At 43.3% G+C, this 16,619-nt stretch overlaps 1 protein-coding gene across 3 annotated transcripts in view; it reads right to left on the bottom strand.

Moving 5' to 3' along the window:
- nckap5l (NCK-associated protein 5-like) overlaps window positions 1–16,619 on the bottom strand; it is a 58,558-nt gene that overhangs the window by 14,472 nt on the left and 27,467 nt on the right. The window contains exons 1-3 of one of the 3 annotated variants that reach the window (XM_080899934.1): window positions 15,639–15,970; window positions 13,029–13,114; window positions 251–391 (exon numbers count right to left, since the gene is read on the bottom strand). In XM_080899934.1, coding sequence (XP_080756060.1) covers window positions 251–391 — 141 coding nt within the window. In that variant the 5' untranslated portion in view covers window positions 13,029–13,114; window positions 15,639–15,970. Of the gene's footprint in view, window positions 1–250; window positions 392–1,235; window positions 1,464–13,028; window positions 13,115–15,638; window positions 15,971–16,619 lie in introns of those variants that run through there. The other 2 variants (XM_080899935.1, XM_080899933.1) reach the window with 2 other exon arrangements.

Below are 16,619 nucleotides of genomic sequence, written 5' to 3'. Positions count from 1 at the left end.
CATCTGGGTTTATGTAGCCAGAGCTGTGCACCCAAAACGACCGCTTGAATTGTCTCTTATGGCCCAGATTGTGTGGTCTAAAATAATACCAACATCAATGACAATTTATTGCCTGCAGTTGCTTTTGTATGTAAGAAATCTCCACAGAACTAACGGGAAACAGCAGACAAACGTGTGTCGCTGCCACTGGTGGAGGTGGTTTGAGTTGTCAATGATCCCAAAGAGGACGGCGAGTCTTTCGCTCCCTCACCTCCAGCTCTCTCAGTCGGTCCATGAGCTCGCTGCTGTTGTCCTCCAGGTAAGACTCCACGTCTCCCTCCTCGCCTTCCTCGTCCGAACCAAAATCCTCGTCGCACATTCTCTGTTCTGTCTCATCAGACATTGTTTTCATCTGCAAGAAATGAAGGTTGTTACCACATTACGATTAATCTGAAAGCATGAGACCAAAAACGTCAGTCGCTCGGTGGGGCGTCTACATACAGTTCATCTTATTTGTGGAGAAATCACACAGTGTAGACCAAAATAAGTCATAATGAGGCACCAGCAAGATTGAGCCCATCCTTCTGTGCTTTCAGAAATGGAAATGTTAAAGTTTGCAGCTCTGAGCTGTCAAAAAATACAGAGAAAAATAAATAAAATGACAAACTGACAGTTGTGATGTTAACTGGCAATCTCTCAGGTGATGATGTGGAGTAATTTGAAAGCAATGAAACAGAGAGTGTTCGATTTACATATATTTTTTTAAACTAAAGAGTCGTGAAGTAACTGAAGCACTTCTTTCGACTCACAATCCAAACACAGACCAACTCAACAACTTCTGCCCAGCAATAAATACTAAAAATAACCCTTATCGTCCGATTTGTTGTATGCATGGTGAATAAAAAGGAAACCATGAAATTGTCACGTCTGACACACTGCTGTTAATCAATCAGTCATTTCATGTTGTCTCAGTTCCTGCTGCCTGCGTCTTATTTGTGCTGTTGCTGTAAACTCCACCCGTCTGGCTCTCCAAGCAAACCAAAACAAACACCGGGGATACCAGTAAACTGCACCGAGGCCTGTTTTACATCAAACCCTGTTTTCATCTCCAGGAGTGACGTTAACGTTATTACCACCATTAAACTCTGTCTGTACTCTGACAGCAGCAGCGTCTCGTTTCAACACCACTTCAGAGTGAAGCCCTCTACACTCCACGCGTGAGCAGCCTGTTACTGCCTCCGCATCGCAGTACCTACTACATATCGAGGATCGCTCCACAAATGCATTAATCCATGGATCCTGCATTGTTTCAGACACTCTGGACAGAGATAAGCCTTTGTGTCCATATTGCACTGCTTCAGTAAATCCACAGATCGACGTGCAGCTCCACGCTGAGCAAACCGGCTGCCCGAGTCTGCGAGCATGGCACACTGCGGGGCATATGGCTGAGCACCAGTCCATCAGGCACGGCTCCAGGTGTGTCTCAGAGTACAGAGAGAGAGAGACAGGAAGTAGGTGTGACAAAGTGGACCCAGATCCAAAAGCCACATCTTAAAGAGTCATTAGAGCGGATGAAACAAGGCTGATTCTGTGGCTGGAGGCCAATCAGGACCTGGCACACTTTCCTGTCTTCCTGACACGGACAGGTGACACACAAACAAACCGCCGTGTGCACTTAACGCATGCAGAGAGGCTCTAATATTCAGGGCACAGTGTCCAACCTCAGTTCTGTTTCCTGAAACATATTTTGAGCCTGAAAACCTGAAGTTGGCATGTAAGGTCGTATTATTTGAAATCTTTCTTTATTATTCAACCAAAACAGTTCAGGTAATATTCACTGCGCTATCCACACCACTTCACCCTTACTGTTATACAGGGTGACGCCTTTGCTCTCTACCGTCAGCCCTATATACACCCTCCTGCTGCTATAAATACTCACCGGAGAAACAAATCTGGATTAATCCAAGGCTGAAAATAGTCCCAAAGAAACACACGATTTACTCCCGATGACTATGGTTAGGTAAAAGCTATGTCCTTCCACTCCTTTATTAGTGTTTTTTACACAAAGTTACACCTGATTCTTCCTTTTTAATCAGTTTTCAACATATATATATATATACTAACTTATTGGAAGTTACATTTCTACTTTTTATAATACACAATCTGTTCTTTTCCAATTATTCTAAATATTCTTGACTATTTAAACACTTATCTGTACTTTAATTTTAATAACTGTACAGTACTCTGTTTTGGTAACTATTGTCCATGATGTAAATATGTAAAAAAATGTGTGTGTTTCTGTTCTATGTCCTGTGTCCTGTTCTGTTTGTATATGTGTTTTTTTGCTGCTGTTACAACCAAATTTCCCCCTTTTGGGACAATTAAAGGATTATTCTATTCTATTCTATTCTATTCTTGTTTTGGTTGCTAAATGCAGCAGAGTATCACCAACTAGCTGATAAAGTGACAACTGCCATTTTTTGAAAAAACAAAACAAAACACCAGTTAAATCTAAACTGCAACGTCGAGGGCTGAGAAATGAAGCCAGTGTAAGAGTGCAAATGCAGTTCCTCTCATGGCCACTTGACTGGACCTCAGACTTGAGTCCCAGTCCTCAGACTTCCACCGTAGCCTCCATCCTCTATCCAGACCTCTGCAAACTAACACGGCAGTGGCCACAATCTGAAGTTTGAGACTAGGATTCACCATCTATGGCCTGCTGAGGTAATACAACGATAATGATTAGCCTAAGCTAATGATGAAAGTATTGCAAAGCTTATAAATTTTAAGGATTAACAACTAGCGTTGGCGGCGACATTCCCAGAAAAGCCATCATTGAAGCAAACAGAACATTTTCTTCTGCTGCTATCGAAACCCGAGTTGATGCTCATTATAAAGTAGCCACAGGAAATGCGAGGTGCTCGTCAGCAGTGAGCTTACAGCCATCAGTTAATCAGTCTGAGATTTCTGCATTAGTAACAGTCAGAGAAGGAGCCACGATGAGCTGTTAGAAGAAGAGCTCCAGGCGACTGCTGCACGCCTCCAGCTTCGCAGCACTGCGCCCTCCTGTTGACAGACTCATGCCGAGTGCAGCAAAAAGTGACGGAAAGAGAAAAATTATTACCAAACTTCTTTATTAAAGTGAAAATAATTTAACTTTAGACACCTGCAGCATGAAACTGGGTTTGCTGTTCCCACCAGTGACTGAGATGAAGTATTTCCTTGTTTGTGACGAGTAAAAAAAAGGACGTGGATGGGGTGTAACTTTTTAGTTTTTAAACTTAAAGAGAGGGTATCCCTTTCAATATTCTATAAAATGTGTGTTTGTCACTACAATATTAACAGAGAAAAATGGGGGACTTTTATTTTGGAAGAAAATGCTATAAAGCTCCAGTTGGTTGCTGTAAAGCTGGATTGGTTATGAGTGACAAACAGTTTGCAGCAGAGAAACTCATGCAACATGAAGGAAACAGCAAAGGTCAGCAGTTTAGAGAAATTTAAGCTGATATATCAACAACTTCTATTTGTATAAAAGTTTTTCACTTAACCACAAACTGAGGTCGAGTGAGTGGCTGAAAAGATACAAGAACGACCGTTTGTCTCTCTCTCACTTCTTCTTTCATTATATTTGGTTTGACACTTGTCGGGAAGCTTTTACTACACTTACACTAACACGTCGTTATGTTGTCAACTCAGTTATTTTTATTATTTCACTTCACCCGTCTCTTGTCAGCTACACGTCACACACACAGTGTGTGTGAGGAGCAGCAAAAGGAGGTGCACTCAGACGGAGCCGGTAAACAGCAGCAGCATGCAATAATGACCTACACTGAGCTTAAAGGAGACTAGTCTGAAGAATTTAAAGTGATTAACATGAACCTATAAATACCATCCATCCAGCCCATAAGCAGAGAAGCCCAGTAACTTCCTCCAGTTCCTGTATCCTCCGCCCTCCGCCCAGTAGGACACGCCTGCAACACCTCACCCAGGAGGTGCCCAGGAGATGCTTGAACCACCTCAGATTGCTGGTTTCTATATGAAGGAGTAGTGGCCCTACTCTGAGTCCCTAACAAATGACTCCTCACCTCATCTCTAAGGATGAAGCCCACCGACCTTCAGGGAAATCTAAAATTCATCGTTTGTATCAGCGATTTTTTTGGTCATCGCTCGGAGTTCGAGGCCATAGGTGAGGTTAGAGAGGTAGACTGACCTTTAAATCAACAGCTTTACTTTCACACACACCTCTCTGGACAAGCAGACTGGTATAGCCATCTTCTCTTCCTCCCTAACTCATGTAAAAGATACTTAAACTCCTCCATGTGGTGCAGCAAAGCATCCCTGACCCGGAGTAGCCACTCCACCCTTTTCTAGCTGAGAACAATGGCCTCAGACTTGAAGGTGGTCATGGGAAAAAGCTGTATCGCTGCATTATAAAATAAACGATGAGAAGCCGAAGTCATTTAAAAACAAACAAACACACTGAGAATCTGTGAGCTGTTTCACAAACGTGTCATCATGTTACTGATGGATTAGAACCGTATATTAAGACATTGCAGAGATGTTTGTGGACACCAACTCCAATGTCAAGTGCCAAAAAATGCATAATTTTAATGTCACGTTATTGGCCCAAGTATTGAAGTACAACAAGCCTTAAATATGAACTCAACAAATGCACAGAGAATTAAAAGCACTGATTGGAAATGTTCAGTAGCTTCTAATAGTTTAAAAACATAAAAAATAAAAACTCAGCAGAGACCCACCAGGCCTCGTGTAACAGGAGCTGTTTGCAAAGCGTTTACGGGAAGATTATCGAACATCGCTGGGCTGTGAACGCCGACTGACAAACCTGAGCAGCACCATCCAAAGTGTAGGCTGCTTATTGAGCCGCGATCGACTCCACGCGGCCGAATCTACACGTATAATGGAGGGATGATCAATGAACCCCATCTAAGAACGGAAGCAGATATTAGTATCGTTCCTGCATCCAAGGTCAAACGGATGGCTGAGTGGTTATAAATACCAGATCTTCTCTTCACTAATGCACATCAAAGCTCCGGGCAGCAGGATGGAGCAGCATGCACACATCCCTCTGTGTGTGTGTTTGCGAACATTCACATGGAAATTACAGTGTGCACCAAAAGACAACAAAAGTGATTCTAAATATAACACGAAAATGTGGTTTTGCCTTGGCTGCTGTGGTTTTTCTTTTGAAGTGCACAGATAATGTCACAAGCCTCTCTGGAAAAAAAACGAAAAAAAAGCCACCAGCAAAGAAGCATCTGTTAGAACGAGTTACGCTCATTTTTATTTTAATTTTACAATTTACGGTATTCAGCTTCTTGGGACATAAAGCAGCAAATCTTCACATCGACAAGCAGCCAGGCTGAGGTTCGATGACCGAATAATTGATCAACAATCAATTTTTTTTCCTCAGCAAATATATTGTGTGCCTATTGACTAATCGGCTATAGACTGTACAGAGAGATTATTTACCATAAACCTAAACACAGAAGCAGCTTTTCCCCTAAATGCTGTGCAAAAGTCTCGACCCACCTTCCATTTCATCACATTTTCCTAAGATAATGGGAAACAGGTGCAGCGACTTATTGAAATATGTGCAAACATACATGGAACTATAGTGTTTAAGGTTTGTACAGTTCTAACAAGCCTAAAAGTCAATATTCAACACAGTCTGACCTCTTTTAGGCAGTTTTCTTGTACTTTAAATAGTCTTCAGAAATAGTTTCCAGGCTTTTTTAAAAGACATTCAAAGCTTTTCTTTGTTTTTTTTTTATCTGCTTTTGTTCAGTGCTCTGTCAGGATGATCCCTGCTTCAGTAATGTTGAGGTCCAGGCTCTGGGGAGGCCAATCCATGACTGACAGTCATCCACTGTGTGCTCTTCTATCCAGGTTATTGCCAATAAGACACTTTTTCAAATGTTATTGTATGATGTAACAAAGTCTGAGGGAGCTTTTACTAGAAAAAAGTAGAAGAACGGTGTTGGGGATTTAGACAGAATCTCTAACACCTCTAGCTGGCATGCATCCCCACAGCTGTAGACGCTGCTGTAGCTCTGTAACTGTAACCTGGATCCACTGTTACAATGGTAGATTCTCATATTAGACATGAAGAAACTTGAATTCTGCTCTAACGCTAATGCCGGTTCAAAATACACGATATCAGCCCATCTAATCTGGACCACATAGGGCGTCTGAGACTGGAACAAAAAGTTTATCATCTCATCTTGCACACTGTGTCACAATGGACAAAAAAAATGATGCTGCAACTGATACGCCTCATAAAGTGTGACAAAACAAAAATGCCACAAAGTCTTTCCACAACAGCTCACTCACTGTCGTGACGCTGACCGCTTTTTCTGTGTACGACTGCAAACATCACAAAAGCAGAAGGCGGCTGGTGTAGATGTAGTTTGATGCAGCTATGAAACTAAATTGACCACTGATGTCAGACATGCTGCGTCAGCTGCCATTATCTGTTTACATTCTTTGTTTTAAAAAAAGAAGCAAACTTTAACTCTTTTTCCCCCATAAAGACGAAATTTGACGACCTTTATATTCAATACACATGCGGTCTGATGACCTTCAGAATAAGTTCTGGGATTTTCCAGTTTAGCCCCAGTAAACTGTACAGGCAGAGATAACCCTCTCTAATAATCGCAGTCATTTTGTTCTGGAAGCAGGCCTGAAATCTGACAAACTATTCAGCTCAGAAAAGAGAAACAACTTTTTACCCCAGGCAGGCATCCAAGGTGGAAAACAGTTAAACTATCAGCCATCATTTAATGACAAATTGGCTTCTATTTTTTAATTTCTGCACTTTTAATCAATGACTAGCAGATAAACAAAATCCCAGCATTTTGGCTAATGTGTTCACATCATTTAAAAAAAAAAAAAAGTATTCTTACTAACAGACCTCTTTTAAATGCAGTTTTTGAACACACTCAGAAATATCTGGACTACAAAGCGGGATCGTATTTCTCCCACATTAGCTTCCCTTCCTTGGCTCCCTGTTAAGAATTGAATTTAAAATCCTTCTTCTCACATACAAAGTCCTGAAGGATCAAACCTCCATCACATCTTAAAAACCTTTTAGTATCATGTTATCCCAGCAGAGTGCTTCGCTCACAGACTGCAGGCTTACTTGCGGTTCTTGGAGTTTCTAAAAGTAGAATGGGAGGCAGAGCCTCCAGCTTTCAGGCTCCTCTCCTGTGGAACCAGTTTGGGAGACAGAAACACTCTCTGCTTTAAAGATCTGATTTAAAACTTCCCTTTTTGATAAAACTTATAGTTAGACCAGGATCAGAAGCATTTCTTAGTTATGCTGCTATAGGATAAAGCTGCTGGGGGGTTTCCCATGATGCCCATTTTCTCTCCACTCCCCTTTCTTTTCACTATTAATGTCTTTAAACACCATCACTCCATGATGCTAACTTTTGGCTTCTTGTTTGTGTTTTCTCCCTTTCTCTCTATGGTCTACATTTTTCTTCCTTCTTGCCAAGCACAAGTTTTCTTTCTCATATTGTGGGCATTTACTGTGCAATTTTAAGGGGGTTTCAGCACGACTACACAAAATCTAGTAAAGCCAAAAGGTGGGCAAAGGAAGAATTCGTTACATTTTGAACCAGATCTGCAGCGCTGACCTTGGCAGATGATGCACTCGCCGACTGCTTTTCTGCTTCATTCATCTGCAGATAAATTGTTTCATCTACAAAGTGTCTCAAAACTGTGAAATATTTCAGCTGTAGCTGCCTCGTTTTGTCCAGCTAACAATCCATAACCCAAAGAAATGCAGTTAGCAGATCATCAATGAAAAGGAAAAACATCAAAAGCTTCGCTGCTATTCATTTTCGGTCTCAGTGTTGATTTATATCGAAAGTAAGCCACATATTCATTGCCCTTTTGTTGGTACTACAGAGATAAACTTGCTGTAACATCTTTGGGAAACACGGAGAGGGGGAGGTGAACTAACAGACAGGGAGTGAGGGAAGGAGGGAGTGAGGGAGGGAGGCTACTTCTGGCTGCTTTCTGAACTGCGGTATTGTCACGATGGGGGTGGTATAAGAGGCTGTGACTGGCCTGAAAGTGCACACAGAGGCTCATTGACAGGGCAGAGGAGAGGAGGCTCGGTGGGTCCCGGCGGGGCTGCAGCAGTGCCAGCAAGCTCCTTCCACAGACTCACAGCCGCTGGTGCTGTCAGAGAGAAACCACGAGGGGAATGCAAACGGAGTCGATGCTGCTGCTCTGCTCAGCTCTTTTTTTTTTTAATCCACCTACTACTGAGCGAGGCAATATTCTGAGCACATTTTTATTCATCACTGAGAGCAATTGACGATAAAAAAAAAAATGTCCTTGCGACGGCATATTCTGATAGGATAGTGATGCGACAAGGTCGATGTGGGATGTTCATTTATTCACATCTGAACAGCCTGATCGCTGAATTTATTCTCAGGTGCAAGAAAAAGACTTAAAGGGATATTCCACTGATTTAAACATGTATTTAACCATCACAGTGGGGAAACTACACAGACTGAGAAATTTAAAAATAATAGAGTTATATCAGCTTTGGGTTGAGAGTTTAATTTAGCCATTAGCCCTGTAAGGTAGGGACCATACTCTGCTGCGGACAGCGTGGATGAGAAGTCAAGCCTGCTGTAGTCGACTGCAGTGCAGCATTTCTGTGGACGACTCTGTGGAGTCACACATGTCAGCACAGAGCCTCAGTCCTACCCTTCACCAAGATCTGAGCATACTTGTGCACGCAGAAAGTCTAAAACACTTTTATGGTCTAATTATTCTTGCATCCCTTCACAGGCTTCCAGTAAAATTCACAATCAACTTTTAAATTCTGTTACCAACATATAAAGCTCTACATGGAAAGGCCTTTACCAGAACAGCCGGCCTCGCCAGTCCTCTGATGTGTGCATGTCGGGATGAATGCCTGACTGTATGGTAATCAGGCGATAAACTTAAATTAATAATTAAACTACCTGATGCTAAACAGTTTGCAAAAAAGAAATCTTTCGCCAAAACACAGAATTACAGTTATGATTGGTTCTCAGCATCCTTCAGCTGGAGGTGTGCCATTTGACAAGAGGGGGCATCCACACTTTCACTCAGTGTGTGTATCTTAATGGAGGATCCACCACATTAAAGGCTTTTAAATGAAGTAGACTTATGTGGAAAAGAGTTAAAAGTCCCCCCAACACCAAGTCTGCACCAGTGTGAACTCATAACGCATCCCACCCACTATCCAAACCTTCTGTTTACCAGGGCCAGCCAATCAAAAGGACGGGCTCTAAGAGATAATGAACCGAGAGGCTACACCAGTATAACATAAATAAGGAACTGCACTGGGAATCCCAACAAGCTTATCAGGCATCAGAAACAGATACTGTTTGAAATAATCGGTCAAAGTATCAGCAGGTTAACCGATAACAAAAATAACTGTTAGGAGAAGGATGTGATGAGTTGCAGTGAATGTAATATTCACTCGTTCCTTTATGCATGAGCAGTAACAAACATCACAGTCACTGTGCACAATATTTGCATTGAGTGGGCAATAAAATCCATTCCTGTGGAACCAGTTTGGACTCGTGGGACAGAAACTCTCTCTTCGACTCTCACGTTCAGCTTCAAACTTTCGTTTTGGTAAAGCTCACGAACGGGACTGGATCAGGTGACCCAGAACAAATCCTTAGTTTCCCTGCGACGTGCTCAGGCTGCTGCAGGACTTCCACGATGCAGAGAAGCTTTCTATGCATCTGTTATTTCCGATTTTATAATCTTTGCATCTTCATGCTCCCTGCACCTTTCAACTCTGGAGCTGTATGTTTCTGATCTACTCCAACCGATAAGACTAGTGCAATTCATCATGGCCTCCAACCATGCATGTCACTGTATCCTACATGATAACTGGACAAATATGTCCAATACTAATAATATCACAATAACCCTATAAAGTCTGTTAAAATCATCCATAAATTTATTTTTGTTTATTTTTAAAACAGTACTGGCAACTTTAACTTGTATGAAGACATATTCCTGCAGAACTCAGATCAGACAGCTCCAAATCACAGGGCACCGTAACACCATCTCAGAGGAACCGACGTTAGCCCGAACGCTGGGTAAGCAGAGGAGCAGCAGGAAGACAACAAAATCGTAATTAAATTAAGAATTAAATTAAGAATAAAATCTTCAACAGTCTCCAGAGCATCACTCAACAACATAACAGCAGCCTGACTGCACCTACATGAGTGACTCGGTCTAACTGGGCTGAAGTGTTGTGGGAAAGTGAGTCTCTCCAACTGCAAGATGGGATCCAGCCAAAAGAGAAGAGAGCCAATATAAACCACAAAATGTGGCCCAAACTGTGCTGCTGCTGCTGCTGCTGCTGCACGAATTCAAACCACAATTATCGATACCTTTATATACTTCTGTACTTCTGTACTTCCAACCAGATTATCAAGATAATCAAGTTAAAACAATCATCTGTCATTTTGCTCTTTTTCTTCTTTTTATCTGAAGTCAGGTCACAGTGGCAGCAGCTAAACTGGGTATTCCACACATGCTTTCTCCTAGCTACACTTTCCAGTTTCTCCTGTGGGATCCCAAGTTTCTCCCAGGCCAGATGAAGCACATAATCTCTCCAGTGGGTTCTGGATCTACTCTGAAGTCTCCTCCTAGTATGGCATGCCTGAAAAACCTTCAGGTAGACATCCAGGAATCCTTTGGACAGGAAGGAACCGCGACTCTACTCAGAGCTGCCCCTTGGTGTCTGAGCCCAGGCACCCTGCAGGGAAACCCATTTGACCTCGTTCTTTTGGTCAGCGCACAGCTCACAGGGCTGGCTGAGGCAGATTTGCCTTAGCGTGAACCAAGACGACTGAAAGAGACTTTGGTCATCAAGAAAATTAAACCCTGCTGGGAAACGTTTTAGCTTCGAGGAGTCTGGAGAGGAAGTTCAACAAATGCACGAAGTTGCAAAAGCTGAGGTAGTATGATGAGGATTTTTTTTAAAAAGGAGCAGCCCCCGCTGAGGCCCAAAGGTTGTCTTCACTGGCTCTGTCTGAGGTTTCTTTCTGTTAACAGGTTTTCTCCCCGTTGCCACCGACAGCTGCCTCGGTGTCATTCTACACTACTTTAAGGTTTTGGCCTTGCTGTGTAAATTCCTAAAATAAACTCGGCCAAAAAAAAGTCTTGGTTGTTTTTTATGTCTATAGAAATAAGGAAGCAAACAAGAGGACACGAGCAAGGATGCACGCATAAAGAAGGGATGAAAAAAAAAAAAGAGCAAACAGATAAGATGAAGGTCAAAGTGAGCACAAAGTGTTTTGTTTTTGTAAATGCACCCTTCTGGAAAACACAGCCACTCAATCAGACATCGCTAAGTGTAAACACAGGGCAGCGAGGCGCCGCGTTCGCAGCTAAAAGCTCCAATCAGTGAAGAAAACAGGCAGGATCATGTGTTAGCCTCTGAGCCAAGCGGGCATGTGGTGCTTTTGTTCCTCCTAAAATGACTCAAGCGGATACCTGCGTATGAAAAATGTGAGCTGCGGGGACACTGCTGCACATTCATCAGCAAACAAATAAAGTGCAACTTGACACCAGAGGAATACTAACATGTCTTCTGCTGGAAACAAATAGCTGTGGTGTCCTTTAAACAAATCAGCCAGCAGCGACTGCTGCAAAGGACGGATTAACTTTTCATGGGTGTAAAGCATTGACACAGAAACTACCAACAAGCCTGATGACTAACAAGCAGGGAGACGGAGGAAATGAAACAGAGAAGTGGCACCGAAACCGAGTCAGAGATACATTTTTTTAAAGCTCAGACAATAAAAGAACTGAAGCAAAGGACAGAAAAGAAAGTTAATCTGCAGATACATTCATGATCGCCTGTTTTTTAATTGAAGATGCAGAACTTTCTTTGTGTTTGCTCCTTCTTAAATGTGAGCATGTGCTATAAAATCTATTACGGTTATATAATTAATATTTACATATAGAGTATACACATATAGGTTTGAGACTTGGTGATTAGTAACATTTTCATATCAATAGTGTGTGAAATTTTGGTTAAACACTGCAAAAAACCTCATTTCCTCACTTATCTGGTTAATGAGGCACACGGATGGTTACAGCTCCTTAAACGTGAGGATGTGGTGCTATTCTCCTTATATTAGATTTACAGTTACTGTATGTGGAACAGTTTGTGGTTTGGTTTTGAGATTTTGTGCACGAAACACCAAAACAATAAATCATTAACTCAACAGGTAGCAAATTAATACCGAGCAGAAGATTTTCAGCTCATTTAAAAACAAATATGAACATAACAGTTTAGATTAGCTTTCATTGCATGACATTTAAATAAACAAAATTGATGCCAGCTGAGTTTTCATTTAAATTTGTTATATGACTATTTTGCATCTTTATTCCGATACTTCCTGCCACGTTGCTAGCCGATTTGAATACGCGCTCTGACGCCATCGTAGGATTGGACACGTGCCAAGGAGTTTGAGGGAAACATTAACAGTGAGTCACGTTTTCCCTTTCCCCCCCTTTTTTCTTTCACAGTAACATCTTCACAATAATGTGCTGTGTGTGTGAGAAAATTGCTAAACTAGCACAGTCTAATCTGAGTAGTCTAACACAGGGTTAACCCAGCTGTGTACTCTGGGATTTTGAGTGAGTATGAGATTTAAATTTAATGGTACACATCAAAGGGTCTGATTAATAGTGAGGAAGTAAAACAGATGCTTTCTTGTGTGAAGGAAACTGTAATCAACTAAACTGTGGGTGTCACGCTGCAAGTGTGCTTTCAAAAGTGCCTTTGTTTGACATTGTATAACTAAAAGAATAACTGGCGACATTTAAGACGACATCCGGGCTATTTTCTGCAAATATGAAGGAGCGTGTGCCTTTTATATGTGACATTTTATAAGCTCAACAATGAATCAATTTGTACACAAATACAATTATAATAATAATTATTAGCCTTCAGGAAATCATAACATTATGAATCATGTACTCACCTGCGGGGTCAGCTCTTGTAATGATCCTTGAAGAGGAGTCAGTCTCCCGTCAGGCACCTCTGTCTCCCAACAACAAAACCACGGAGCTGGGGGCGAGAAAACCGGGACATGTTTTAAAACACAACAGCTCCGAGGCTGAAAATCTCCTCGGCACAATGCATGAGCGGACTCCCGGGAGGACACGGAGAAGGATATCTGAATCTTGGATTAGATTGCGGTATTTTATGGAGAACATCAAGTCTCTGTATTTCTCTCATTTCATAATTTGACACACATTTGTGAAGATATGAAAAGAAAGGTGCAGTTTTAACCCCCCATCAAACAATGGGGAAGAATCCTGGATTCAGATCGAGCCTTTTTTGGAATAATCCTGCTAACAAAGACGAACCAACCAATCACAGAGGCTCCTCGGTGGAGGTAATAAACCCCCGGCCTCATCTTTCCCCCTCCCATCCTCCTCCTCCTCCTCTCTGCATCTTAAATCATAAGAAGAAACCGCAAAATCTGCCCGTGTGTAACCAGATCTCAAAAAGTTTGATGCCGGAGTTTAAGATGGGGTTTGAGGTCAATGTCACCTCTGCGATGGGACGCGGGGAAAGGCCGCAGCCTTCCTCGGCTCCACAAGCGAACAGGAAACCGAGAGGAGAGGAAGATGCTCCCTTTGCCCTCGGGAGACACCGGCACTCGGCAGACGCCAGCCATGCAAAGACCACAAGCCCCCGCTCCTCTATCTCGCCCTCTTTCCTCAATCTCGTCTTTCCTTTCATCTCTGAGTCATTGTAAAGTGTAATGAAAGAAAGATGGATGAATAATTCAGTAGACAGGATTTAAGAACTCCCCTTTTATGTCTTTCTGAGAATGCAGGACAGTGCCACACAAAGATTTCCTTTAAAGTTTCAGCCTAATGTGGGATTCCCCCATTAATCGAACTCCCCGTTAATTATGCTCGCTTTCTACAAAGGTTTACAGCATAAGTGGGGCGCCGCGTCTGCAGTAGGGTCTCCTCAGCCAGCGTTTTTTTTGTCTCGTCAACACAGAAATGTTTGGGCGCCGAACTGCAGTATTAACTCTTCATTTCCAAACGTGCTCTATAAGGTAACGGGGCCTGATCCTGTTAGATCTTGTCAAACTGAAATGGGATTAGAGGTGTTGAGCATCTGCCCACTCAATCTGGGGTTTTAATAGAGCAAGAGCAGATCCGCCGTTCTGGCCTTGGTTTGCCAGGTGCTGAGAAACGGAGACCACAAAGTGGCCGGCAGATCGAGAAAAAGCCCTAAACAAGACTCTTACTTTCAAATCCTTTTTTTTTTTTGAAGGTGGGATGATAAAAAATTTGAAATATTCAAGGAGGCAAATTTAGGTTTTCAAAGTGGTTTGGTGGGATGCTGGGGATGAGGATGAGGAGATTCATGGAATGAGGGCAGGGATAGGGGGAGAAAATTCAAAGGCGACTCAGCCAAAGCAGAGCGAAGAAATGCACAAAAGCTTCTTAAATCATGTCAGTCTCACTCTTGGGGATAGGCAAGGCCATCCGAGTATATGTCAAACACCACCCTTTCCATCTGCCAATCTGTAAAGGCAAAGACTGAAGTTCTCGCTGTGTACGCAAAGTGTGTAGGCGGGATATGTAAACAATGTGACAAAAACCTCAATCCTCACACGCTGGAATTAAGCAAGACTCGGGAATGGCTGAATCTCTCCCAAAAAATGTAGGCCAAAGTCATTTTTTTCCCTCGTTTTCTGCAGACGCACAGTGGTCGGTATCATTAATACAGATGCAGATAAATATCAAAGTGGAATAGAGATGTGTGTGAGACAGAATCAGGCTGGCGGGTTCCCTCGGCACCGCTTCCTGTCTGATGTTTGGCTACATGAACCGAGACGAATCGCACACAAGCAATATTTGGGATGAGGAGCGAGAGGAGGTGGGGGAAGGGATGGATGAGGAGAAGGAGGAGGAGGAGGAGGGGAGCTCCCTTCCCAAAAGAGGTCTGAGAGATTGGAAGTGAGCCATGCAGGTCTGAGAGCAATCACACAAAACGCAGGGATCCTTCTTAAATCTGTGCCAGCCAACCTCCACACCCATGGAGGAAGCACATCAAGGGTCCCTTCATCCTCCTGATATCACACATTCAGGCAGCATTCAGGCAGCACACCATCCACCACCTCCACCCACCCTCGTGCACGTTTGGCAGATTTATGGCACTTTGTTAGCGGGAACCAAAACAGGATTTGGAGCTGGTTCAGCCAAACATTTAAATAAAAAGGACACAGAGTGTTAACAGTGCTCAGCCTGCTGCTGTCATAAAATGTAAGCTAACCCACGGATATTAATGCTAACCTAAACAACTCACACACACATATGCACACAGGGAAATCAGCCCTCCTTTAGCAGTCATCTCGTGCCTATTCACGTCAAGTCAACACCACAAAACACGAGTCCCCTCGCTGTCATTTCAGGGAGAAAAATCTGCTTCACTTGGACACAGAAACAACATCCCAACAGGCAGACAGAGCGCCGGGCGCTGAAGACCATGTCAGCTGTAAAAACTGCATCACCAATACAAATTAACCCCCTCCTCCCAAAGTACACATTTTGGGTCATCTCACCTTTCTCCTTCTGCCTTTTCTGTCATCCAGTCATCTGAGAGCTCCTCACACCAGAATGAAACGTAAGGCACGAGAAGCAAAGAGGATAAAAAAGACATGAAAGGAGGCCACAACCTTACATTTCTGCTTTCCGGCCGCCGAGGAGATTACGTCCCCCCCCTCCCGCACCACCTCCTGTTAAAAGTGCCGTCACTTTGCGAGCGTGGCGAGGAAGCCGGTTTCCTCTATGCTACAGCTAGAAAAGGCCTGTCCTTGGGCATGAGCATTGTGTATGTGTCTGTGCTGTCTGCAGAGGCTGCCATGCCTCCCATTGTTCCAGGGCGAGTGAGGCAGGCTTCCTACCCCAACAGACCCTGCCTACTACAACAGCTGTGGACCAGCCCCCACCTCCCAGTTGCTCTCCTTCTCCCCTCCTCCTCCACCTCCTACAACTCCTGCCTGTGCTGCTGCTGCTGCTAAACATTAACCCCACAGCTGCCGGCTTGGGTCATAAAGAGGAGGAGAAGGGGGAGTTGTTTTCACAGGAGACCCTACCTTGTACGGACAAAGGGACGTAACAGGGAGAGGATATCCGACATCCCGGCCGAACTGACAGCAGCTCTGCACAGAGCCATTAAGTGCCCTAGAAAGAAAACAGGCTCTGCACTCTGCACATTGGCAGTACGTGTTGGACAGAGTCCTGTGCGACGGCACAGAGGGAAAGACTGGAAATCAGGAGGAATCAGGAGGCTCCAGGTTATGATTACTTTCATTAGAAATTATAGTCTCAATTATTCTCTGCTGTGGCTTAGAGAAAATGGAGCAAACACAGCAGCTAGAGTTAACAGAGCCCAAATTATGTGCCGAGATGAGGTGACGGGAGGAGAGGTCCAATTCAGGGACTTCGGTTCATGGAGGTGAGACCTAGCAGGCAGCGGGTTCAGTTCAATTTGATTTATTTAGCACCAAATCAACAAACCATGTGGCACAAAGCTGTCACCC

The sequence above is a fragment of the Rhamphochromis sp. 'chilingali' genome (assembly GCF_963969265.1).
Source record: "Rhamphochromis sp. 'chilingali' genome assembly, chromosome: 12".
In the NCBI taxonomy this organism is placed as follows: Eukaryota; Metazoa; Chordata; class Actinopteri; order Cichliformes; family Cichlidae; genus Rhamphochromis; species Rhamphochromis sp. 'chilingali'.
This window is presented reverse-complemented; position numbering and strand designations above follow the sequence as displayed.